Below are 27538 nucleotides of genomic sequence, written 5' to 3'. Positions count from 1 at the left end.
GCTGACTTCTTCCACCTAGTATGGAAGTGGCGTATTATTGCAGATAACTGGAAGGAAGTCTTTGATGCGCTTTTGTCATTAGGTAGAATGAGAAGTTCCAAATGCGTCAGATGCCATAATAGTAGGTTATATAGATAAAATACCAAAATCTGTGTAATTCCTGGTGGCAGTGCTTTTGGTAATGGTGAGAAGAGACTTGACTTTTTATAGGATGAGAGGCCTACTATCCTTGTAGGAAGTGGTTGATTTTGTCTAGGCCCATAGATATGGGAGCATATACCTAGAGAAAATTCAGTGTTGTATTTCTAACACTTAATTCACATCCTCCATGGGTAATAAAAAAGATTAGCTGCCTTTCTGATACTCGCATTGATTTACTCAGATGCTAAATGCATGGTCGGGATATGTCATCATAGACTTTGATGTGTTTGAACATATCTGATAATGACCTGGTCTAGGCCAAACAACCTGATGTACCCTTGTAACTAGTCTCTTGATGGTATTTGGCAATACGTAATCACAATTGGGGCATTAATGTCATCTCAATTACCCCTTTTGGCTGATTATCTCCTGAGGTCTCATTAAGAGCCTTAGAGTAACCATAACATTTTGTGCCTTGGTACTGGCATTCCTGTTACGACAGTCCAGCTGCTTCATTCTGGTTCACAGCTGAGTTAGTGGCTGTTTCAGGGACACTGCAAGAAAATATTGGAGAGATTGTGTTTTTCTTTATGGTCCTCATATTTATCACTAAACTAGAGAGCAGCGGAGCTCGGTTTCAGCGTTTGGCACTGCATTAATACAGATCCTAACCATGGAGGCAAACATTTAGTTCAACATAACAAAGGTATGCAGCCAATGTTAGCAAGAAAGTCATGGAACACAAGTCTTAAATTATAACTTATACTGGATTCTACACCGCCTCTCATTTATGGAAATGATTTTTAATCATCCAACGCCACATATAACATGCCTTATCTATTTTACACTCTGCAAATTAAAAGTCCTATGCAAAAAAAGACATAACTGTGTTTGGGTTGTAGACAGGTGACTTGTATAGCCATGCAGCACGGATCTCAACTGACTCACAGATATGAAAAAAAAGCAAGCAAACTGGTACATCTTGCTGTGCTGATTCCGATATTTAATCTCAACACCAGCCATAAGACTTTATGATCTCAGAGACAATCTTTCAACAGTCGAGTATAGATGTGCAGCAGCAGAGCATACTATTATCATCTACTGCATCCTCAAAAAGGAGAATTAAGCCTGTTTCTCTTCATCGCAGATCAGCAAAGCCCGTTCGTAGAGTAGAATTAGTTAAAGAGTGGGCTGTAAACAACCATGACAATAAGCATACAGGTGTGTGCCATAAATCAGTGGACTTCTCATCTCAAAACCATGTTGGCCTCTTCTATCTCTAGCCAGGATGCATATGCTTTAGCCAACTCATGATTTGTGTCCTTGCAGGAATAGAGCTCCTTTTGGATAATCATTGTTAGCCCTCTGAATATTTAAATGCAGCGAGGCGACATCCAATAATGTTCAGCCCAGTCACAAGACACAACTGTCTGGCGACAGCTGGACTATCAAGCCATACCATAAAGAGTTGCCCATAGGGCTTTTAATAATTATTTATAATGTATATACATAAAGCAATGTTGTTCAATTGTGAGTCAAAAGATCCCACAGATACTGGCACACAGAATTTGAGAGCAATTTAAATTATTATCCAGGTGCAGAGTGGTTACATACTCAGTCATCCCACAGGCTAACACAGGGATGGATGCACAGTCTTGGATGTTGCAGAATTCTTGCAGGTTTCGGAGAAGCAATATTGCAATGGGAGCCTTCCCACCAGAAGCAGACTTGTTTCAGTTCCAAAGCAGACCAGCAACGGTTCTGGAGGCCAGGAGCAGAAGATGTCTTGCAGAGAGTTCCTTGTAGAGTCATGCTCAACAAATCTGAGGACCCTTCCTTGGGGAGCCCTTCAGTAACCCTAAAAAGGGGTTGGTCACTCTCTGAAGCGACCCACCTTTAAGAAGGTCCGGGGATGTCATCTAACTGGCCTTACCAGTCAGATGCTACTTATTTTCAAGATGGCAGAATCCAGTGGCCACCTAACAGAGCTCTGTGCACCTGGCACGCCTCTCGCTTGCAGGAAATCCTTTGTTTTGCCTTCCTCTGCCTGAGCCAGGCCCATCAGCAGAAGGGCAGAACAGTGTCTGGGGTTGGCAGCAGCGTGGGATGGCAGCCAGACCCAGTAAGGCTGCACAGGCAGAACTGGGGGATCCTCTAAGGAATCCCCAGAGTACAGGGGCTCATGCAGCTAGCACTGGAATCAGTGTAGTTGCATGATTCCAACATGTTTGATACCAAACGAACGAGTTACTTACCTTCGGTAACGACTTTTCTGGTGGATACATTAGCTACCTGTGGATTCCTCACCTCATGAATACTCCCATGGCGCCAGCATTCGACGGAAATCTTCTTACTAGTCTCTGCACGTCGACGAGGACGTCACTGTCGCCCACGCGACGCCGTCTGACGTCATACAGGCAATAAGAGGTCTTCGACGACGTGCGGACGTCAGTACCAATCATTTTTTACGTGCATGAGAACAACCAGGCAATGCAATGAAAGAGCAAGGCAACATCCATTATATTGTAAAAATACACCACATTGTATGAATAACTGTAAATCTTTTTATGTACATATATATATATATATATAAAACTCTCTCTTTTAAAATATATACACACACCAAGTATATACATAAAGATATATACATAAATACATATATATATAAATATATTATATATACATCTATTGCACCCTCAAAGACCAAGAGGAGCGCACTCAAGGATTACTTGGTAAGACCAGAAAGGCAACGGGGAGGCGGGTGGGACCGTGAGGAATCCACAGGTAGCTAATGTATCCACCAGAAAAGTCGTTACCGAAGGTAAGTAACTCGTTCTTCTGATGGATACAACTACCTGTGGATTCCTCACCTCATGAATAGAGTCCCAAAGCAGTACCACGCCCAGCGGTGGGTGCCTAAATGGTCAAACCAAGATATCCTGCAGCACTGACCGTGCAAAATGGCCGTCCCTTCTAACCTCAGAATCCAAACAGTAATGTTTTGCAAAAGTGTGAAGGGACGACCAAGTTGCGGCCTTGCAGATGTCGACCACAGGAACACCTCTGGCCAAGGCCGAAGTGGCCGACTTAGCTCTGGTGGAATGAGCTCTAATGCCCTCAGGAGGATCCTTCTTTGCCAAAGAGTAACATATTTTAATGCAAAGAACAACCCACCTGGATAGTGTTCTCTTGTGGACTGCCTTTCCTCTCCTCTTGCCCACGTATCCAATAAACAGCTGATCCTCCAGCCTGAAATCCTTTGTTCTATCGATAAAGAAGCTCAACGCTCTCTTTGGGTCCAGACGGTGCAGTCTTTCTTCCTCTTTGGAAGGATGAGGCGGAGGATAGAACGTGGACAAAGTAATTGCCTGAGCCAAATGGAAGGGTGAAACAACCTTCGGGAGGAAAGCAGCCTTGGTCCTCAACACCACCTTATCCCCATAAAAAGTTGTATAAGGGGGTTTTACTGATAAGGCCTGCAACTCACTCACTCTCCTTGCTGATGTTATAGCTATCAGGAAGACTGTTTTTAAAACCAAATACCTCAAGGGGCAAGAATGCATAGGTTCAAAAGGGGACCCCATAAGGAAAGTCAGGACTAAGGACAAATCCCATTGCGGCATAACGAATGGCTTTGGAGGATATTGATTTAGAAGACCTTTCAAGAATCTGATAACAATAGGGGATTTAAATAAAGATGGTTGGTCTGGAAGACATAAGAAGGCTGACAAGGCCGATAAATAACCTTTAATGGTAGCCACTGCACAACCTTTCTGCGCCAGAGATAGAGCAAAAGACAAAACGTCCGATAGATGAGCATGCAAAGGATCAATCTGCCTCTCTCCACACCACGCAACAAATTTAGACCACCTATTAGCGTAGATAGATTTAGTGGAGTGTCGCCTGGCCGCTAATATAACATCCACTACCTCAGGCGGGAGAGAGAAGGAACTCAGGTTGCCCCGTTCAATCTCCATGCATGTAGGTGCAGACTCTGGAGGTTGGGGTGTAGAACCTGCCCCTGCGACTGCGAGAGGAGGTCTGCCCTGAAAGGGAGACGGAGCGGCGGGCACATTGAGAGTTGGAGAAGGTCGGAGTACCACACCCTCCTTGGCCAATCCGGAGCTATTAAGATTACTAGAGCCCGGTCTTGGCGAATCCTTCCTTAATACTCGAGGAATCAAGGGTATGGGAGGAAACGCGTAAAGCAACTGGCCGCACCAGGTCATTTGAAACGCGTCCCCCAACGCTTCCTGCATCGGATACTGAAGGCTGCAGAACAACGGACAATGCGCGTTCTCTCGAGTGGCGAACAGATCTACCCGAGGAAACCCCCACCTCTGGAAGATTAAACGGACTTGATCTGGATGGAGACGCCACTCGTGGTCTGCCGAGAAGTGGCGACTGAGACTGTCCGCACGCACGTTCAAAACTCCGGCCAGATGGTTTGCTATCAAGCAAATCCGATGGTCCTTTGCCCAGGACCATAGTCGAAGAGCTTCTCTGCAGAGAAGGTACGACCCCACTCCTCCCTGCTTGTTTATGTACCACATCGTGGTAGTATTGTCCGTTAGGACCTGTACCGACTGACCACGAAGGGAAGGGAGGAAGGCCTTGAGAGCCAGACGTACAGCCCGTAACTCTAACAGATTGATGTGAAAAATCTGTTCCTCTGGAGACCAAAGACCTTTGATCTCCAGATCCCCCAGATGAGCTCCCCACCCTAGAGTGGAAGCATCCGTTATGACTGTGGCCACTGGTGGCGACTGCTGGAACGGCTTTCCTTGCGAAAGATTGTTGCTTACAATCCACCACTTCAAATCCACAGCAGCATCTCTGGAGATCTTGACAGTACCCTCTAGATCCCCTCTGTGTTGAGACCACTGCCTTCGGAGGCACCACTGAAGAGCCCTCATGTGCCAGCGAGCATGCGTGACCAACAGAATGCAGGAGGCAAAAAGACCGAGCAGACGAAGGACCTTGAGGACTGGAACTACCGCTCCATTTCGAAACATTGGAACCAAATCCTGAATATCTTGAATCCGCTGAGGCGGAGGAAAGGCCCGACCCAATGTTGTATCCAGTACTGCCCCTATGAACAGGAGGCGCTGAGAGGGCTCTAGGTGAGATTTGGGCTCGTTCACCGAAAAACCCAGGTCGAACAACAACTGGGTTGTTGACTGCAGATGACGCAACACAAGCTCCGGGGACTTGGCTTTGATCAACCAGTCGTCCAAGTAAGGGAATACTGCTATCCCCTTCGTGAAGACTCGAGGTGCTGAAGTAAGACCAAACGGAAGGACCGCAAACTGATAGTGTTGCGATCCCACCACAAACCGGAGATACTTCCTGTGTGACTTGAGTATCGGGATATGAAAGTAAGCATCCTGCAAGTCGACAGACACCATCCAGTCTTCCATGTTCAACGCCAAAAGCACCTGTGCTAGGGTCAGCATCTTGAACTTTTCCTGCTTGAGGAACCAATTCAAGATCCTCAGGTCCAGAATTGGTCTCAAACGACCATCCTTCTTGGGAATCAGGAAATACCTTGAGTAAACTCCTTGACCCCTTTCCTGCTCCGGGACCAACTCCACCGCGCCCTTTAAAAGGAGGACTTCTACCTCCTGTTCTAGCAACAGGAGGTGTTCTTGTGAACAATACGAAGGGCGGGGCGGGATGAGGGGCGGAAACTCCCGAAAAGGAAGGGTGTAGCCTTTTCCCACAACACTGAGAACCCAATTGTCCGACGTAACAGTCTCCCATTTGGTGAGAAAATGCTGTAATCTTCCCCCTACAGGAGAGGCGTGAGTTGGAAATGGTGGAAGCCTAAGGCTGCTTCCCCTGCTGCACCCCGCCAGAGGATGAGGAAGAGGCAGAGTGCTGCTGAGAGGCTCCTCTGGTGCGGACCCTACCTCTCCCCCTAAAAGATCTATAGGGATGGGAAGAGGCAGGTTGCTGATATCTTCCCCGAAAGGAAGAGGAGGAAGAGCCACGCCCAAATCCACGAAACCTCCTGAAAAATCTGGAAGAGGCCGTGGAAGAAGGAGCTTGGAGCCCTAACGACTTAGCCGTGGCCCTGCTTTCCTTAAAACGTTCCAAGGCCGAATCAGCCTTAGCCCCAAACAGTTTGTCCCCATCAAACGGGAGATCCAACAATGTGGACTGTACATCAGCCGAAAAGCCCGAGTTACGGAGCCAGGCCTGTCTCCTTGCCACCACAGTTGTGCCCATTGCTCTGGCTACCGAGTCGGTGGTATCCAGTCCCGTCTGGATAATTTGGGTCGCAGCAGCCTGGGCATTTGAGACAAGATCCAAAAGACCCTGGGGAAGCTCTGTAAACGAAGAGGAGATGTCATCCATCAGAGCATGAATATACCTCCCCAGGACACAGGTTGCATTGGTGGCTTTTAACGCCAGACTGCAGGACGAAAAAATCTTCTTCGACTGCGCCTCTAGCTTCTTTGAATCTCTGTCCCCAGGCACCGTCGGAAAAGACCAGGCGCTGACTTGGACGAACAGGAGGCCTGCACCACCAAGCTCTCCGGCGTAGGGTGCCTGGACAGAAAACCAGGGTCAGTTGGAGCCGCCCGATACCTCCTGGCCGCGGCTCTGTGAACTGCTGGGGAAGATGCCGGCCTCTTCCACACCTCTAAAACCGGATCCAGCAGAGCGTCATTAAAAGGTAACAGAGGCTCCGCCGCGGCTGAGGCCGGATGTAACACCTCTGTCAAAAGGTTCTGTTTCGCCTCCACCACCGGCAAAGGCAGGTCCAAAAAACTAGCTGCCTTCCGTACCACTGCATGAAAGGAAGCAGCCTCCTCAGTATATTCCCCCGGGGACGAAAGGTCCCACTCAGGGGAAGTGTCCAGCCCACTGGCCGACTCCAGTCCACGCAGCCCATCACCCGAGTCCTCTAGCTCTCCTTCCTCTAGGGCTCGTTGGTACTACTGCTCTTCTAGTACCCGGAGAGCACGTCTCCTTGAATGCAGTCGTTGCTCAATCCGCGGAGTCGACAATGCCTCCGCCGAAGTCGGAGATCGGCGCCGATCTTCCGAAGCCACCGACGCCGCATCCGGCGCCACAGGTAACTTCGGCGCCGACTGAAGAGCAGTTGAAACGGATGGACCCACCGGAGTCACAGGCCGAAATCTCGACGTCGACGGGATGGAAATCCCTGTGGCCAATCCTTCCGAAGCCACCGGAGCGGCCACCGGCGCCGACACTGGCGCCGAGCCCACGTTCCCAAACGGGAGAAAGGGCATAAAGGGTGCCGGCCGAAGAGGCGCAGGATCACCCAAAGAAAAGGCCAAAGGCCCAGCCGGAGCACCCCCTGGAGCCATCTGTTGGAAGATGGCATACATCGCATTCAAGAATGCGGAACTATCGGCTCCAGGGGTGGGAAAAGCCGGATACTGGGGTGCCTGTCTCGGAGGCGACCCCGACGCCGGCCTCGGCGTCTGCGCCGGAGAAAACACTTGAGGCTCCAATACCTCAATCACCGACGCCTGTCCAGGTGAAGTTGGAGACGCCGGAGAAGGCAACGGCGTCGAAGGATGCGGCGTAACCGTGGGGCTGACCTCCCATGTTCTTCGGCGCCGATCCGGAGACCTGGAACGAGCCTCCCTTGAATGACGCCGAGATTCCCTACGGCGCCGGGAGTCTCGATGACGCCGATGTCTTGGAGAAGACTTCTTGTGATGCTTCTCCTTTGACTTGGCCATAAACAGCTTCGCCTCACGTTCTTTAAGAGCCTTTGGATTCATGTGCTGACATGAATCACAAGTCGAGACGTCGTGGTCGGAGCTCAAACACCAAAGGCAATCGGAATGAGGATCCGTCACCGACATCTTGCCTCCACACTCACGACAAGGCTTAAATCCAGACTTTCTCTGCGACATTATTTCCACAGCGAAAGACTACGCAGCAAGATATACACTGTAACCGCAAGAGTAACAGTTGCTCCCTCGAAGATAACCGTTTCGAATGCACGGAAAAAAGGGAACTGACGTCCGCACGTCGTCGAGGACCTCTTATTGCCTGTATGACGTCAGACGGCGTCGCGTGGGCGACAGTGACGTCCTCGTCGACGTGCAGAGACTAGTAAGAAGATTTCCGTCGAATGCTGGCGCCATGGGAGTATTCATGAGGTGAGGAATTCACAGGTAGTTGTATCCATCAGAAATGCCTAGGTTCGGAGAAGCCACTATGTAGTTGGACCACTCGTGTTGACCAGTGTCCACTACATAACTTAAGATGGCTTACCCACAATTACAAAGCCCAGGGAATGGAGTCTGGGGTTTGTAGGGGTACCCTACTCATGCACGGGTACCCTCACACTTGGGGACATGCACCCTACCCTTGGGATGAAGGGCTGACCAGAGGAGTGACTTACAGTGTTTAAGTGCAGTGACCAGGATATAAGGCAAGCCTTATATCTGTGGGGAAAGGGTGCATGCACCATTTCACTGAGGCTGCAATGGCAGGCCTGCAGGCACAGTTTGCATGGGCTCCCCAGGGTGGCACACTACATGAGTCAGCCCATGGGGCAACCCTGGTGCGCCAATGCCCTGGGTACCCAAGCATCATATACTAGGGACTTACATGGGGGCACCAGTATGCCAAATATGGGTGTAAAGAGGTTACAAAGCAACCGCATCTAGAGGAGAGAACAGTGTGACTGGGGCCCTGGTTAGCCAGATCCCAGTGAACTACAGTCCAAATACAGACATCAGGCAAAAAGTGGGGGTAACTATGCTCAAAAGATAGTACTTTTCTACAGGTACGATCCTTCACTTATTGAAGAAAATAAAACAGTGCCCAACATACTATTAATAACACTCAGTTAACCCCTGTGATTATTATAAATGTTGATGTTTCAGTTCAATATAGGTGACTGTTGGGATGATCATAAGGACTTGATAGTTATACTCAACCCTTTTCTTAAATCCAAACGGAATTCTAATTAGATGGTTATCAAGGTCAAGATATATATAGATTAAAGCTACCTGGCTGATGAGGGGCGATACCCTGACACCATCATCCTTTTGAGTTGCTAAAGTTGCCCCAAGTGGCCAGGGTATGCCCAGATGTGGGTCCCCTGCCCATTGTGCCACAGGATTTAAGCTAGCCTGGCTGATGAGGTTTATACCCGGCAACCGGTCCCAGGATGCCCGTTTCCAGTCCAGGGAGGACCTGGGTTGGCAATTTGGGCTGGACTGTTCCCAAGGGGAGCAGGGTCAAGACCGATTTGCATATGGCTGGGTCCAAGCTGGGGTGGCATGGTAAGCAAACGAACAATAAATTTAACCCAGAACTGAAACTGGGGCGAGTGTTTGAAAAGTTTCAGCTCTCCGTCCATCATGCTTTTTGTGTTGCCAAGATTATATAGCCTGTGTGGTCATTATTATGTCAAACCTTTGTACTCCTGCTCTGATTAAACGTTGAAATCATGAGTTTCACGTGGTTTTAAAGGGGGAGCAAGTCCCAATCTAATCTGAATCTGTTTAATTTTCATGTTTGTATCCACAAATCGAAAAATACGCCAAAGGACAAAAAAAAAAAAAAAGTACAGACAGGTGAGCAAACATCAGGGCGGGGACTCCAATCAGCATCCAGCCAATCTGTTGAAAGCTGCCACATCCCTATGTGAGCTACTTCCACAGCAGAAGCCTAAGCTAGGCACTCGCCACAGGTGCAAACAAACACAGCACTCAAATGTAATAAATGTCTTTTGTAAACTGGGCCATATTTTAGCCAGAACCGTGGCAAGAATATGGGATGCAAAACCTCCACTGTAGGTAGAAACATTGATAAAAGAGACTGGTGCATGTAAGGCAGAAGGGCAGGCTGTTCTCGGAAATGGGACAAAGCATGGGGGGGGGCTGGAAAGCATGCAGTGGTATTTCATAATACAATCTCAAAAACAGAACTGTTGATATGGAAGCCAAAGGGTGATAGGCTGTCTACAACATACTTAGACAACCCAACAGGCACCACTCTCATGGTATGAGACTAAGTAAACATAAAACATAACTTGACTGTATGCACTTCAACCATGTCTTGATACCTACACTCACTCGAGGGCCATCTGAAACGTGGCATAGAGGAGTCTGCTTGATAAGAGACTTGTATTCTATGTCAGGACCTGGAAACGAGGATTATGCCAACCCTTTCTTCAATTATTAAATAGCAGCTGTTTAATTAACGTAAACTACATTTCCCAGCATCCCAGGTGGTGGACAAGCTTTTAACCTGGCATAATCCTCGCCTCCGGGTCCTGACATAGAATGAAAAAAGTTACAATCGTTGAGGAAAATTTTCAATTAAGGACACAGAGGTGAGGATTAGCACTCCCGCTGCTCTTTAATGTTCACCCATCCAAGGATTTATCTGTTCAGCGTGTAAGTAACAGGTTTTTCGTCAAATTACTGAATTACATATAACTGTGTCTGTATTGAAAAATGCTTGTCCTTTCGCATTTGATGTGTTAACTGACACTGTTAGTTCCACCTGAGGTCCTAGCTTGAATTTTGTGTTATGGGTTCTTGCAGGATCGGAGTTGTGCAAACAGGAGTGAGAGATTTCCACAGTCGGCTTTGGTAGCACGAAGAAAGAGGATGAAGGCAGGCAGGCGGCGGCTAAGAAGAGTCCCACTGGGCCATGACTGGATGACTATTACTGTGATTTTGTTCATTTCCTCATGAACGCTGTGAAATGTAGTTTATGTTGTTAATAAAACGGCTGCTGTTTAATAAATTAAGAAAGTGTTAACATAATCCTCGCCTCCGTGTCCTTAATAGGATTGGAACTTTCCTTTAGGATTACTATGAAATTTTGTATCATATAGAGACCATTAAATCCTTTAATTATTGCAAGAGAGAATTAAACTAAAATTAATATCAAAGATTAAGATACGCACAACTCAGACACTGGGTTGCTCACTCATATGTGAGGGCGGTGGCCATACTCGACATGTCCCTGGAAGAAGGATTTGTTAAACTCTGTATCAGCATTAGAGAAGTTATATGCACTTTATAATAACTATTAGTTTATGTGACACCGCCACTCACACACCTATTTGGAGAAATGGGTGCACAGACCGACCGTACTCTGGCAGAGCGCCAATAGACCAATATTTGAAAAGATTTAAGCAAAAGGATTATGACATACATACATACAGGGAGTGCAGAATTATTAGGCAAGTTGTATTTTTGAGGATTAATTTTATTATTGAACAACAACCATGTTCTCAATGAACCCAAAAAACTCATTAATATCAAAGCTGAATATTTTTGGAAGTAGTTTTTAGTTTGTTTTTAGTTTTAGCTATGTTAGGGGGATATCTGTGTGTGCAGGTGACTATTACGGTGCATAATTATTAGGCAACTTAACAAAAAAATATATATACCCATTTCAATTATTTATTATTACCAGTGAAACCAATATAACATCTCAACATTCACAAATATACATTTCTGACATTCAAAAACAAAACAAAAACAAATCAGTGACCAATATAGCCACCTTTCTTTGCAAGGACACTCAAAAGCCTGCCATCCATGGATTCTGTCAGTGTTTTGATCTGTTCACCATCAACATTGCGTGCAGCAGCAACCACAGCCTCCCAGACACTGTTCAGAGAGGTGTACTGTTTTCCCTCCTTGTAAATCTCACAATTGATGATGGACCACAGGTTCTCAATGGGGTTCAGATCAGGTGAACAAGGAGGCCATGTCATTAGATTTCCTTCTTTTATACCCTTTCTTGCCAGCCACGCTGTGGAGTACTTGGACGCGTGTGATGGAGCATTGTCCTGCATGAAAATCATGTTTTTCTTAAAGGATGCAGACTTCTTCCTGTACCACTGCTTGAAGAAGGTGTCTTCCAGGAACTGGCAGTAGGACTGGGAGTTGAGCTTGACTCCATCCTCAACCCGAAAAGGCCCCACAAGCTCATCTTTGATGATACCAGCCCAAACCAGTACTCCACCTCCACCTTGCTGGCGTCTGAGTCGGACTGGAGCTCTCTGCCCTTTACCAATCCAGCCACGGGCCCATCCATCTGGCCCATCAAGACTCACTCTCATTTCATCAGTCCATAAAACCTTAGGAAAATCAGTCTTGCGATATTTATTGGCCCAGTCTTGACGTTTCAGCTTGTGTGTCTTGTTCAGTGGTGGTCGTCTTTCAGCCTTTCTTACCTTGGCCATGTCTCTGAGTATTGCACACCTTGTGCTTTTGGGCACTCCAGTGATGTTGCAGCTCTGAAATATGGCCAAACTGGTGGCAAGTGGCATCGTGGCAGCTGCACGCTTGACTTTTCTCAGTTCATGGGCAGTTATTTTGCGCCTTGGTTTTTCCACACGCTTCTTGCGACCCTGTTGACTATTTTGAATGAAACGCTTGATTGTTCGATGATCACGCTTCAGAAGCTTTGCAATTTTAAGAGTGCTGCATCCCTCTGCAAGATATCTCACTATTTTTGACTTTTCTGAGCCTGTCAAGTCCTTCTTTTGACCCATTTTGCCAAAGGAAAGGAAGTTGCCTAATAATTATGCACACCTGATATAGGGTGTTGATGTCATTAGACCACACCCCTTCTCATTACAGAGATGCACATCACCTAGTATGCTTAATTGGTAGTAGGCTTTCGAGCCTATACAGCTTGGAGTAAGACAACATGCATAAAGAGGATGATGTGGTCAAAATACTCATTTGCCTAATAATTCTGCACTCCCTGTATAGCCAATAAGCTATGATTCTCTCTTTGAAGGTGATATTCTAATCCATGATGGTAATCTGTAGCATTCTGTGCAATGCAGAGCAAGAACTTTATCATTTCCAGTACAATCAGTAGGAAAGCAATATGCAATGCGCTTCATGAAACAATTATGCTACTACTTTATAAGCAATCATGAAGTTTGTGTTCGATCATTTCAGTTGTTTGACACAGAAACATTTAGAGATACCAAAAAGTGATGTACAAGTTCATAGGGGACATTAGTTGAGGAAAGGTTATGCTAGGTTGCCTTAGACCAACCATTTATTCCTTTAATGCATCCCCCACAAAACCAGAGAAGGTTTTCTAGGTACCTGCCAACTAGAATCTGAAGCATCTTGTGTGCTCGCTAGTAGTCGTTGAAGAGTGGCCAACTTCTGTTCCAACATTTGCTCTCGATGCAAGGCCTCCTACAACAAAATAGAAAAGACCAATTCAATTGTAATATAGATTTAAGACTCTCAATGTGTATAGTGTATCTGCAAACGTGGGTGTACCATCTCCTTTCTTGATTATTCCACAATCATCCATTTGTAATTCAAGCGCCAAACACAAACTTTTCATGGTATCCCCAAGCCTACATTTTACTTCTCCAAGTGAGTGCTTTGACTCGCTTTATAGGAAGGCCTGTAACTTTGGGGGTTTCTTACAGATCAGGAGTGAGCACCAGTCTCCCTTAAACACGATGATAGTACCTACTAGTGTTAGTTCACTCTAGCCAGATGTGCTATAACAAACCATCAAGTGTGCACATGGAGTCTTCTCGTTTATTTTGTTTTAACTACTATTTGCAGACATCAAATTGGCAACCAAAATATCTCCAACATACACCTTCTCCTTTCATAGTGCATTCATTCCCAAGCATGTTGCTACAACATGATATGTACCCAATCACTACTGTAGCAGTAGACATGATCCTTTAATACATCTACTCTTTCCTTCCAAGACAGATTTCAATTTGAATATCCTAGAGCTCTACTGCTTCTCATCTCAAAAACAGATTCCTGACAGCTGCATTGTACCTTTTTATTCTCAACTAGAACCCAACGAAGTTACTGCTTAAGTGTGTGACACTGAAATGTTCTCACTGTACACACTATCAAAAGTGACTGTTTCCGTTTTACCCATCATCCCCAGTCTAAAGACATCTACATTTAGCTCTATGCCATAAACTCTTACCACCAAAAATGCTGAATCGCAGAGCGCAAGAAATGTTGCCACATGAAATCTAATTTACTTCACACAAGCAAGTAACTATTTTAAGTAACCTATTTCTATTGCTCAGCTACACCTATTTCAATCTATCCACAGTAACAAAAGGTTATTCCGTGCCACCTTGGCTATGTCAATTAGGACATTGGAATGTCATTTTATAACTTTGATGCCAGAATTTTCATCCTGCTACTTTTTACATATTTCACTGATCATCAATGTTTGTTAACTGTCATTTCCTAAATTTACAGACGGATGATAACTTGCAAGAAAGAGAAAAAGCAGATGCTGTTTGTCAGTTGCTTAGAATGTGTACATATTTGCACAAAAACTAATGTCAGAGATATGGAGTCCCTGCTGGATTAAATGATTGCATCATCTGAAAGTATATAACTCAATAGTATGACACAATGCTTTGCTGTCAGATTGGAATCACTTATTGCAAATCATACATATCTGTTTCAGACCGGGTTCATCAAAGGTCATTAAGGAAGTGATGAACGAGTTACTTACCTTCGGTAACGACTTTTCTGGTGGATACATTAGCTACCTGTGGATTCCTCACCTAATGAATACTCCCATTGCGCCAGCATTCGACAGAAATCTTCTTCCTAGCTTCTGCACGTCGACGAGGACATCACAATTGCCCACGCGACGCCGTCTGACGTCATACAGGCAAATAAGAGGTCCTCGCCGACGTCAGTACCAACATTTTTTTACGTGCCTGAGAAGAATAGGCCATTGAAATGAAAGAACAAATAGCAAAATTGAGGAATCCACAGGTAGCTAATGTATCCACCAGAAAAGTCGTTACCGAAGGTAAGTAACTCGTTCTTCTGATGGATACAACTACCTGTGGATTCCTCACCTAATGAATAGAGTCCCAAAGCAGTACCGCACTCGGTGGAGGGTGCCTGAATGGTCAAACCAAGAAATCCTGCAGCACCGACCGTGCAAAATGGCCATCCCTTCTGACCTCAGAGTCCAAGCAGTAATGCTTCGCAAAAGTATGAAGGGATGACCAAGTTGCGGCCTTGCAGATGTCAACCACAGGAACACCCCTAGCCAAGGCCGAAGAGGCCGACTTAGCTCTGGCGGAATGAGCTCTTATACCAAATGTGTTACTCTTTGCTAAAGAGTAACACATTTTAATGCAAAGAACAACCCACCTGGAGAGTGTTCTCTTGTGGACTGCCTTTCCTTTCCTCTTTCCCACGTACCGGATGAAGAGCTGATCCTCCAGCCTGAAATCCTTCGTTCTGTCTATATAAAAGCTTAGCGCCCTCCTTGGATCTAAGCGGTGAAGTCTCTCTTCTTCCTTTGAAGGATGAGGCGGAGGATAAAACGTGGAAAGAGTAATCGTCTGGGACATATGAAAGGGTGAAACAACCTTCGGTAGGAAAGCAGCCTTGGTCCTCAACACCACCTTATCCCCAAAAAAAGATGTATAAGGGGGTTTTACAGATAGAGCTTGCAACTCACTCACTCTCCTTGCAGAAGTAATTGCAACCAGAAAGACCGTCTTTAGGACCAATAATCTCATGGGGCAAGAGTGCATAGGCTCAAAAGGGGACCCCATAAGGAAAGTTAGAACCAAATTCAAATCCCACTGAGGCATAACGAAAGGAGTAGGAGGGAATTTATTTAAAAGACTCTTCAAGAACCTAAGTACTATAGGGGATTTAAACAAAGAAGGCTGGTCTGGAAGACAAAGAAAGGCTGAAAGGGCAGACAAGTATCCCTTAACCGTAGCCACTGCACAACCCCTCTGTGCTAGAGACAATGCAAAAGATAAAACATCCGACAAGTGAGCACGTAAGGGATCAATCTGCCTCTCTCCACACCAAACCACAAATTTAGACCACCTATTAGCGAAGATAGATTTAGTGGAGTGTCGCCTGGCCGCTAAGATAACATCCACTACATCAGGCGGGAGAGAGAAAGAACTCGGGTTGCCCCGTTCAATCTCCAGGCATGAAGGTGCAGGCTCTGGGGGTGGGGGTGTAAAACCTGCCCCTGCGACTGCGAGAGGAGGTCTGCCCTGAGGAGGGAGAAGGAGCGGAGGGCACAGTGAGAGTTGGAGAAGGTCCGTGTACCATAGCCTCCTTGGCCAATCCGGATCAATTAAGATTACTTGGGCCCGGTCTTGGCGTATTTTCATCAATACTCGAGGAATCAAGGGTATGGGGGGAAACGCGTAAAGCAACTGGTCACACCAGGTCATCTGAAACGCATCCCCCAACGCTCCTTGTACCGGATACTGGAGGCTGCAGAATAACGGGCAGTGCGAGTTCTCCCGGATGGCAAACAGATCTATCCGAGGAAACCCCCACATGTGGAAGATTAGATGGACTTGATCTGGATGGAGCCGCCACTCGTGATCGGCCGAGAAATGGCGACTGAGACTGTCCGCACGTACGTTCAAGACTCCGGCCAGATGATTTGCTACCAAGCAAATCTGATGGTCCTTTGCCCAGGACCATAGCCGAAGAGCTTCTCTGCAGAGAAGGTACGACCCTACCCCTCCCTGTTTGTTTATATACCACATCGCGGTAGTATTGTCTGTCAGGACCTGAACCGACTGACCGCGAAGGGATGGGAGGAAGGCCTTGAGAGCCAGACGTACAGCCCGTAACTCCAACAGATTGATATGAAACATCTGTTCCACTGGAGACCAAAGACCTTCGATTTCCAGATCCCCCAGATGAGCTCCCCACCCTAGAGTGGAAGCATCCGTTATTACTGTGGCCACCGGTGGAGCTTGCGAGACAGCCTTCCTCGGGTAAGATTGCCGTCCGCAATCCAACACTTCAAATCCGTGGCAGCATCTCTGGAGATCCTCACCAAGCCTTCGAGATCGCCTTTGTGTTGAGACCACTGCCTTCGGAGGCACCACTGAAGAGCCCTCATGTGCCAGCGAGCATGCGTGACCAACAGTATGCAAGAAGCAAACAGACCGAGCAGACGTAGGACCATGAAGACCGGAATAACCGCTCCAATTCGAAACATTGGAACCACCGCCTGAATGTCCTGAATCCGCTGAGGCGGAGGAAAGGCTCGATTCAATGTTGTATCCAGTACTGCCCCTATGAACAGGAGGCGCCGAGAGGGCTCTAGGTGAGATTTGGGCACATTCACCGAAAAACCCAGGTCGAACAACAACTGGGTTGTCGACTGCAGGTGATGCAACACGAGCTCCGGAGACTTGCCTTTGATTAACCAGTCGTCCAGATAAGGAAATACTGCTATCCCCTTCCTTCTGAGCTCTGCTGCAACCACCGACATCACCTTCGTGAAGACTCGAGGTGCTGAAGTAAGACCAAACGGGAGGACCGCAAACTGATAGTGCTGCGACCCCACCACAAACCAGAGATACTTCCTGTGCGACTTGAGTATCGGGATATGAAAGTAAGCATCCTGCAAGTCGACAGACACCATCCAATCTCCATTGTTCAGCGCCAAAAGCACCTGAGCTAGGGTCAGCATCTTGAACTTTTCCTGTTTGAGGAACCAATTCAAAATCCTCAGGTCCAGGACTGGTCTCAACCGACCATCCTTCTTGGGAATCAGGAAGTATCTCGAGTAACAACCTTGACCCCTTTCCTGCTCTGGGACCAACTCCACCGCGCCTTTTGAAAGGAGGACTTGAACCTCCTGTTCTAACAACAGGAGGTGTTCTTCTGAACAATAAGATGGGCGGGATGGGGGGCGGAAACTCCCGAAAAGGTAGGGTATAGCCTTTTCTCACAATGCTGGTAATCCAGGAGTCTGATGTTATGACCTCCCACTTGTGGAGAAAATTCAGTAACCTCCCCCCTACAGGAGTGGAGTGAGAGGGAATTGGTGGAAGCCTAAGGCTGCTTCCCCTGCTGCACCCCTCCAGAGGATGAGGAAGAGGCAGAGTGCTGCCGAGTGGCTCCCCTGGTACGGACCCTACCCCTCCCTCTGAAAGATCTATAGGAGAGAGCAGAGGTCGGTTGCTGGAATTTCCCTCGAAAGGAGGAGGAGGAGGAACCACGACCAAATCCTCGAAACCTCCTAAAAAATCTGGAGGAAGTAGAAGAAGTGGCTTGCAAGCCCAGCGACTTGGCCGTGGCCCTACTCTCTTTGAACCTTTCTAAGGCCGAATCTGCCTTGGCACCAAACAGCTTGTCACCATCAAAAGGAAGGTCCAATAGGGTCGACTGCACATCAGAGGAAAATCCAGAGCTACGAAGCCAGGCCTGCCTCCTCGTAACCACAGCAGTGCCCATTGCTCTAGCAACTGAGTCAGATGTATCCAACCCAGATTGAATAACCTGGGTTGCAGCTGCCTGAGCGTCAGAGACCAGGCTCAATAATTCCTGAGGAACCTCTGTGTGCGTCGATTTAATCTCGTCCATCAGGGCATAAATGTATCTTCCTAAAATGCATGTAGCATTGGTGGACTTCAACGCCATGCTACATGACGAGAACACCTTTTTGGATGACATGTCCATCTTCTTAGAGTCTCTATCCGAGGGTACAGCTGGAAAGGACCCAGGAGCAGATCTTGCTGAGCACGAAGCCTGGACCACCAGGCTTTCAGGTGTTGGATGCCTGGAAAGAAAATCTGGGTCAGCCGGTGCAACCCGATACCTCCGAGCCACAGATCTATTGACGGCTGAAGAAGACACTGGCTTCTTCCAGACCTCCATAATGGGGTCCAGTAGTGCTTAATTGAAAGGCAAAAGTGGCTCTGCAGATGTAGAGGCAGGGTGCAACACTTCCGTCAAGATGTTCTGCTTGGCCTCAGTCACTGCCAAAGGGAGGTCCAGAAAGTCAGCTGCCTTTCTGATGACAGAATGAAAAGTGGCCGCCTCCTCTGTGTACTCCCCAGGTGATGACAAGTCCCATTCAGGGGAGGTATCCAGACCACTAGCAGTGTCAAGTCCATGGAGACCCTCACGAGAGTCCTCGATCTCCCCTTCCTCCAAGGCTTGCCTCTGGTAGTCCTGCTCTTCAAGGAGGCGAAGAGCAAGCCTCCTCGAGTGCAGCCTCTCCTCTATCCTCGGCGTCGATATGGCGTCAGCGGACATCGAAGAATGACGCCGATCCTCGGATCCGTCAGACGCCGGGTCTACAGGCACCATAGATCTCTTCGGCGCTGAACGAGGAGCCGGACGGTGTGAAGACTGTCCCGGAGTCGGAGGAGGTCTAGTCGGCGTAACTGGCTGAGACATCGAAGCTGCAGGAGCCGAAGCCGTAGGAGCCGAAGCTACCAGAGCCGATACCGGCGCCGTGCCCACGTTCCCCAGGGGGAGAAAGGGCATAAAGGGTGCCAGTCGAAGTGGAGCCGGAGCACCCATGTTGAAGGCCAAAGGGCCCGAAGGACCAGCCGGTCCACCACCTGGAGCCATCTGTTGGAAGATGGAAAACATCGCATTCAGGAATGCGGTACTATCAGCTCTAGGGGCCGGGAAAGCCGGGTACTGGGGTGCCTGGTTCGAAGGCGACACCGACCTCGACGTCTGCAAAGACGGAGAAAACATCTGAGGCTGCGGAACCTCGAACACTGAAGGAGGATGGCCCGATGACATGGGTGAAGTCGGAGATGGTAACGGCGTCGTCGGCTGGGGAGTGACAGTGGGATTGACTTCCCAAGTCTTCCGACGTCGAGTTGATGGAGACCTCGATCGAGACCTCTCCCTACTCGACCGGCGCCGTGATTCTCGACGACGCCGGGAGTCCCGATGACGCCGATGAGACTTCGGTGACGACGACTTTCGGTGATGTCTCTTCTCCTTCTTTTTCGATTTCGCAAGAAAAAGCTTGGCCTCACGCTCTTTCAGGGCCTTAGGATTCATATGTTGACAAGAATCGCACTTATCAACATCGTGGTCGGAACTAAGACACCACAAGCAGTCAGAATGTGGGTCCGTTACCGACATTTTGCCACCACACTCACTCCAGGGGCTTGAATCCTGACTTCCTTTGCGACATTGTAATGTCCCAAAGTAAAAATAGCCAAAAACACACTGTAACTGTCGATACAGCAACAGTAGCTCCCTCGAAGATAACAGTTTCGAATGGCAAGGAAAAAAGGGAACTGACGTCAGCGAGGACCTCTTATTGCCTGTATGACGTCAGACGGCGTCGCGTGGGCAATTGTGATGTCCTCGTCGACGTGCAGAAGCTAGGAAGAAGATTTACGTTGAATGCTGGCGCAATGGGAGTATTCATTAGGTGAGGAATCCACAGGTAGTTGTATCCATCAGAAAATCTTCAATATGATGGACCCAAGCACAAAAAGGTGCTTGTAAGTAACTGCTAACAATACTGATACAGATAAATAATTCAACCAGAAGAAAGGGTGTAATGTAACTTTGGTTCAGTCATTAAGGCCATATTTGCAACATTTTACAGTGACACGAAGATGGTGCTGGAGGTTAATGGGAAACAAATTCAGGGGAGTCTTGTTGGAAAAAGTATTATTAGTAAGGGCAGATGGGTACCAATGTAGGAGGCTGGCTCAGTTTACGGTGTACACCTATGGTATGGCACCCTATACTGAGTCCAAGCAACCCTTAGTGATAGTGAATAGGTGTCCAGATAGCAAAAGCTCTCCAGAGGTAGCTGAAGCTTATCCAGGAGAAATGAAAAGCACTTGCATACCACAGTAGTGAGACAGCAACTCACTCACAAGAAAGGACCACACAAGTGTTGCAAAAATAAAGGATGCTTTATTACAGCACTCACTACTTGAATTGCATTGGTACATTTCCCTTTGGAGATATCTAAGCACAATATATACACAAAAAAAAAGCAGAAATATCATAAAATATATAAGGCCCTATTGTGGGGGGGACCAAACCATATACTTAGTAAGTGGAATGTGAAATAGTGAACCCAACCAAGCTAAGTGTGGTAGTTAGCTAGGTGTTCGGGGCAGATGAAAACACCAGAGTTAAATACGGTAAGTGCCCCAGCGACCAGGTGCATAGCGGTTACCTACCCAGTTGCCCCATAAACTAACACAGGGAAGTAGGGGTTGGAGTTTGTGTGTTTCAGGACCCTTCCAAGTGGATCCAGAGGAAACCAACAGACAAAAGAAATTTTAGAGTGTGTCCCACCCAAGGATACCCAGAAGACAGGAGGACCTACAGCAGGAGACCCGGATGCATAGTGGTGAAAGGACATCAGAAACGCTCACTGAAATCAATAGAAGCCTGGGATTGTCCAGTTGCTGTCGCAACTCGTGGACCAGGACGGTGGTACCCAGAGACGGATTAGAAACGTAGAAGACTGGAAAAGGAAGAGGACAGAGTCTTGGAGGTGCCCAGGTCATGAGGGTGGCAATTCCCACCCTCCTAGAGGTGAAGTTCCCGCAGGTTGGTAAAAGAAGTCCAGCTGTGGGGTCCAGGAGATGCAGAAGATCCTAGGAGTCACCTATGAACTGTCACTCGGCGTTTGCCAGATTGAAGGAGGGTCAGTGACCAGCCAGGTCCCATAGCAGCACAGCACTGCAAATGCAAAGCAGAGGGTGAAGATGTATTTCTAAAGTTTTGAGGACCGGCAATGTACAGGAGACTCTACCCTTGAGGGGAAATCAGGGCCGGCCCTCAGCATGCAGAAACGCCAGCAGAAGTCATCAGAGCCCCCACCAGTGACCCACAGGCAATGGACACAGGGAATCACAAGGAGGCCTCAGCAGCAGAACAAAACAGAAGTTTTGCGTCACAGGCATTGCAGATCGGAGGCTAATCTTCAGACTGTGGTCACACCTCACCCTTGAAGGAAATCCTGTTCTGCCTTTCTCGCCAGGCTCGCCAGCAGGAGGACAGAACAGTGTCTGGGGTCGGCACCACTATGTCAATTATGGGTGTAAAAAGTGTACCAGCAACCAAATTTAGAGGAGAGAGCACAGACACTGGGGCCCTGGTTAGCAGGATCCCAGTGAGCTACAGTCGGAACATACTAACATCAGGCAAAAAGTGGGGGGTAATCATGCTAGAAAGATGGTACATTCCTACAACCTATACTTAGTAAACAGGCCACAATCCCTCACTTGATCCAGTTAAGGTCTAAATAAATAAATCCTTGCTCAACCCTTAGTAGCTTGTCCCAAGAGCAGATAGGCATAACTTAAGAGACAGGTGTGCAAAGCATTTATTATCAACAAAACAGTAAATCAGTAAAATAAAACACACAATAAAAATCCGACATCAATTTATAAACACAGGAAATATTTGAATCTTTAAAAAGCCATCAAAACAGCAACTCCAATGTAGGGAACCGGAGATATGAATTTTTAAAGAATACATTTTAAAATATGCTTTCTAGTGCCTAATACCAAAAAGCACCAACTGAGGACCTCTGGTCCCGTTTGACTGGGGCAAAGTCCAAAGTTGAGGCCGACCACGATGGAGTCCAAGTCAGATACACTAAGCGGTAGGCCTTAGTCAAAATTTTACCTTCTTACTTGGTCTCTTTTTTTGGAGCTTCTTCTCTCGTCATCAGCCAAGGCTTCTCTTCAGGCCGGTGTGCGATGCAACCTTGTCGACTTGGCTCAGCGTGAGGTCCCGGACAACTCCTTTAAGTGTCGTCAACGGGAAAAAGCTCTGGAGCGTCAGCGGGATGAACCTGAAATTCAGGCTGGGTCAATGTTTGACATTGCCGGCTTGACTCTCGTTGACGGGTCCGTCACCTTATGGAGCTTTTTTACTAAGCCTCTTCAAACTTCTCCAAATTGATTGATCTTCTTCCAGAAGTCCTTTTTGGGCCCTTTAAATGTCCACAAACATGATCCAAGGTTTCAGAAGCTCTGAGCTGCTACTTGGTAGTGGGGACTCCAGTTTCCAGAATGCACCTGGTCAGACGGGCTCTTCTTGCAGGACTTGATGCAGGGGACTCTGGTTAGCTCCTCTGTACCTGTAGTTTACAGGGAGTCCACTCCTGGAGTTGCAGAAGCATGGTCAAGTCTGTTCTGGGTGAAGCAGCCAAAGTGTGCAGCTGATGATGTCCTTGTGGGTGCAATCTTTCAGGTGCAGACCAGTGGTTCAGCAGGACGGTCCTTCTCTTTGAATGTCTTCTTCAAGTAGGGATCTGAATTGCTGGGCAGCTCTGCCCTATTTATCCTTGCTCCTGGGTAGGCAAGCAGGAGGCACACCTGACCAGTGGGGTGCAAGATGCCACCCTCTGCGGTGACCACTTCCTGCGAAGTGTGGCTAAAATCAATCACTGAAGGCAACATTCTTTAAAAATCCAACATGAAAAAAAAATCTCTTCTTGGATCTTACATCTGGCAGAGCCCATTCCACTGGTGTGGAGAAGTTTCCCTAGCCCCTCTCCTAATCTAATTATTGGTGATACCAATCTGGCTGGGGCAACAGGAAATGGGGGAGGTCTAGTTTCTGTCCCAGGTGGCTTTCAGTCCTTTGAAAACCAGTTTGGCCATTCTTTCTTCATCTGGCTCTGCCGTCTGCTGTAGCAGTTCTCCTCCTACCAGATGCTTACTTTGTTTCAGCCCTGGCCACTTCATAAATATAAGCTTGGTTTAGGCTGCCAGAGGCTGCCCAATCAGGAAAGGGAACTACAGGGTGGGTTTTGAGAACACTCAATGAATTCTAAAAGTTCACTGTACTAGTTATTATAAATACAACATTGGCAAGATGTTGGATTTATTCTAACTTTTAATTTGATATCAAACCTTACATATTTAGCTATTTCCTAGTGAAAATGATAATTATTTTTTAATAAGGGCTAACCACGTTAGCCTATGGAGCCAATGCACTACAATGGGAAAAAACAAATTTGGCAATTTTTCCATCACCAGGGCTTATAGAACATCGTTTTGAAAGTCCCTGCTTACATTTACATTGTACCCAACTCTTGGAGCACCTAGGGCAGACCTTAGGGGTGACATGTAAAAATAAAGTTTGAGACTTTGGAAGTACCTTTAATTCCAAAGTCAAATTCAGGGTTAACTTTAAGTTAAAAGCAGCCACCAAGGCATGCCTGCTTTTACTATGACACCAGCGACCACAACAGGGCACCCAAGCTACACTGGGGTCCCTAAACGTACATGCCCTACCATATACTAGGGACTTATAGGTAGGTTGTCAGAGCTAATTTTAATTATGTCTGTTTTGCATTTATCATTTTACACATAGCACTGGCCCTGGGACTGGTTAGCAGTGCCCAGGGCACAGTCAAAGTCAGTAAACACCAGTACTAGTCAAAAGGTTTGGGGGGGTCATCAAGACCACAAGAATGGCTTTCTTACAAGTCCCAATTGTTTTGTATAACCAGAAAGGTTGCCCACTTTCAGATACATTTTTTACCAAATTTAGGGAACCATTAACAGTGACAATTCAAACAAAATTAAAGGTAATTTTATGTGATGAGGCAAACATTATATTTTATTGTATGGAGGTGATTCACTGGTGTTCGTTTCACATCTTGGTTTATCTTCATCCATTAACTACATGAATATGGAACTGGACAAATGAACTAAAGTAATCTGAAATTCTCTCTAGAACTTTAAAAGCTAAAAAGAAGAGCTAGTAGAATTGAATAGGTAAACCATAAAATGATACCTTGAGGTATTTTGGGTTAAAATCTGTGCAGTAACATTCCACAATTCAGGAAGGAAACTATGATGAAATAGACATTAAAAATTATCTCTACTAAACTTGACACTTTTAACCAATTAAAAGCTTTGGAATGTATTGTCCTAACTAAACTCCAGTGTCTAATCTGTATTTTGTTGTAGCTATCAAAGCATATAGGGTATTAAAAAAGTTCAAGGGGTTTGAGTGGGAAGGATAAGAGTAAAGAACAAAATTATTTAAAAAATGAAGGAAAGTTGCACTAGATTGCTCAATCGTAGGAAGTTTTTTTACTCTTATGGTGTCTTATTTTGTCAAAGAAATTACTAACTGCAAGGACCTAGTTGGTATAAAGTAGAACAAAACAGCAGTGGGTTTTGCTGTTCTAAGGGAGCTGTGAGTAATGCAAGTGTAGCAGGATAAATAGGATACCAGTGCAGATGCTGTATAAAGTAAGCTGAGGTCAAATGCACAAGTAATAGAGACAATACTTTGTGACGCCATGAAGCCTTTGTGAGCAAGGCAGCCATTAAATTGAACAATGAATCACACTGTTGCAACAGACTAATAAAAACTGTGCTACACGACAAGCATTTATGGTGTGGAGTTCAAACGATTAACTCAATACCTGAAATTTAATTATGGCTTAAACGGAGCAGTAGGACATTATGGCAAGAGAGCTGAACACTTGCAGAAATTATACCAGGCAGAATACCACCATTTCTTATTGCTATGACATGAATAGGCGTAGTTTACTTCTGGCATCACCAATTACACCTGCCCAGAAAAGATGGCTATGCCAGTAAAATTAAGGTGGAGTGAGGAATGCTTGGTTTAGCTTAATACATAGGATGTTTAATGGCAAGGTTTGACATATGTTTCATCTTAATCTGAAGTTTGCCTTAGGCTTGTGCTGAGAGCTTATGTTGTGGGAAAATTATAGAGGTCTTCGAGCCTTTAAATAAAGTCTGAGGACCTCTGTAATGTGCTGTTCTGAGGCATGTTACTAAACTGAACTGGCTCTTGGTATGCAGTTAGCGAATATGCTACTTCCTCTAATGCTAGTGACAACGTCCCTGTTTTGTGCAGCATAAAATAAACAAATGAAGTGCTAAACAAAAAAAACAAAATCACTAGACTCAGATTCCTGTGACGAGTCTTACCCAAAAATGAGAAGCCAATTAAAAGGCTTGATTTAAAACATATTTAATGCATGGATGTGGCTTGTTTATGGGCAAAACGAAACACACAAAAGCTATAAAGATTACCAAAAATGATCTAGATTTACACCATTTCTGCACTGTATTACTATTATTCTGTAAATTGGATTTGTTTCTACTGGTTACATTTGTACATAAAACCAGGTATCAATTTGTTCTGCTATGTGTTTACAGTCATTTTGTGATTTTTTCAATTACGTCACTATTAAGCTGACTATGGGAGCAAAGGAAGAGGTTGCATAACTTCGGTAACACTTATTATGGTGGATTCACTAACTATAGATTCTAAACCTTTGTAATACATATGCACCAGACTAGATACAGATTTGTTCAGCCAATTGATCCAGTCTGCTGTAGGTGGCTTGACTGGCCTCTGTGGCAGCCTGGTACTGCCTCCGGAAGTGACAGAGTGTAACCACGTATAGATGCTGCCACCTGCGTGTTCATGTAATTTATCTTTCTAACAACCTCAGGCAAGGATCACCCATGACAGATTGGAGGAGACAGTGTGCCAAATCTAACTTGAGACCTTTTTAACTGTTAAGTGTCACCAGAGTGAAAGGAGAGCAGTGAGGAATCTGTGGTTAGACAGCGTATCCAACAGACCCAACATTAAAGAAGGCAAGTAACCTGTTTGTTCAGTACTTTTAACAGCAGATACCTCAACTTTTGAAGAGATAACCAAGCAGCAATTCCCAAAATTCAGAGGATTGGAGGAGTGAGCTCACTAAAGTCCGGAAGAACACAGTGAACAAAATGGCCCTCTCTGCGGTCTTGACTGCTGAGGCAGTATTGCTCCCTGAACGTGTACATAGCCAACCATGTAGCAGTCTGGCAGATGTCCAGTAATGAAACAGCCCATACCAATGCAATCAAAACAGTCTTGGTGGACCTGGTGGAATGACCCTGCAGGTCCTCAGGGGAGTTCTTTCTGGCCCAGGTACAGCAGGGCTTACAACATCTACCTGGATAAGATTCACTTCTGTACTGTGATCTATTTCTTACAACTGAAAAACACAGTAATAGCGAATAGATGACTATGTATGCCTTCAAACACTCCATGCAAAAACTGAGCTCTGGTTGGGACTAGATGGTGAACCCTTTCAATCTTGTTGGTGAGCAGCCGCAGAGAACAACTTTCAAAGGATGGGAAACACATGTACATCAAAAAACAACTGGACTAAGTTATGGTCTCAGTGAGGCATAATACAAAGCAGAGGGAATATGCACGTCCTTTTAGAGAGCGCAGCACAACTGGTGGCTTGAAAAAGATGAGTAAACGCAGGAAGACTGACCAGGATCAACATAAAACTCTTAACTGTGCCCACTACAAAGGCCTGCTGGCCCTAAATTAGGACAAACAAGAAGCAAGATAACTTGTCCTTCAGAGGATCAAACTGATGGCTCATAACAGGCCCAAAATGTACCTGATGAGCCAAAAAAAAGAATACAGTTAGTGGAAGAGGCATCCAGTTGCAAGAATCTTATTTGGTAGCCCAGCATGACAGTGGAAACCGCTTAGCTGTCACTACTCAATGTGCAGGCATGGGAATGAAGGTTGTGGTGATTTAGGTATTGGGCAGGAGGTCCTCCCGAAGAGGTAGATGGGTCGGAGGACAA

General features: G+C 46.3%; 1 protein-coding gene across 6 annotated transcripts in view; it reads right to left on the bottom strand.

Moving 5' to 3' along the window:
- The window catches only part of SLMAP (sarcolemma associated protein), a 793819-nt gene that overhangs the window by 589200 nt on the left and 177081 nt on the right, over positions 1-27538 (bottom strand). For all 6 annotated transcript variants that reach the window (XM_069206475.1, XM_069206474.1, XM_069206478.1 and 3 more), the window contains exon 6: positions 13233-13328. In XM_069206475.1, coding sequence (XP_069062576.1) covers positions 13233-13328 — 96 coding nt within the window. The remainder of the gene's footprint in view (positions 1-13232; positions 13329-27538) is intronic.

The sequence above is a fragment of the Pleurodeles waltl genome, chromosome 9 (assembly GCF_031143425.1).
Source record: "Pleurodeles waltl isolate 20211129_DDA chromosome 9, aPleWal1.hap1.20221129, whole genome shotgun sequence".
Lineage (NCBI taxonomy): Eukaryota > Metazoa > Chordata > Amphibia > Caudata > Salamandridae > Pleurodeles > Pleurodeles waltl.
Note: the sequence above shows the minus strand (reverse complement) of the source record. Positions and strands in the feature narration are given on the sequence as shown.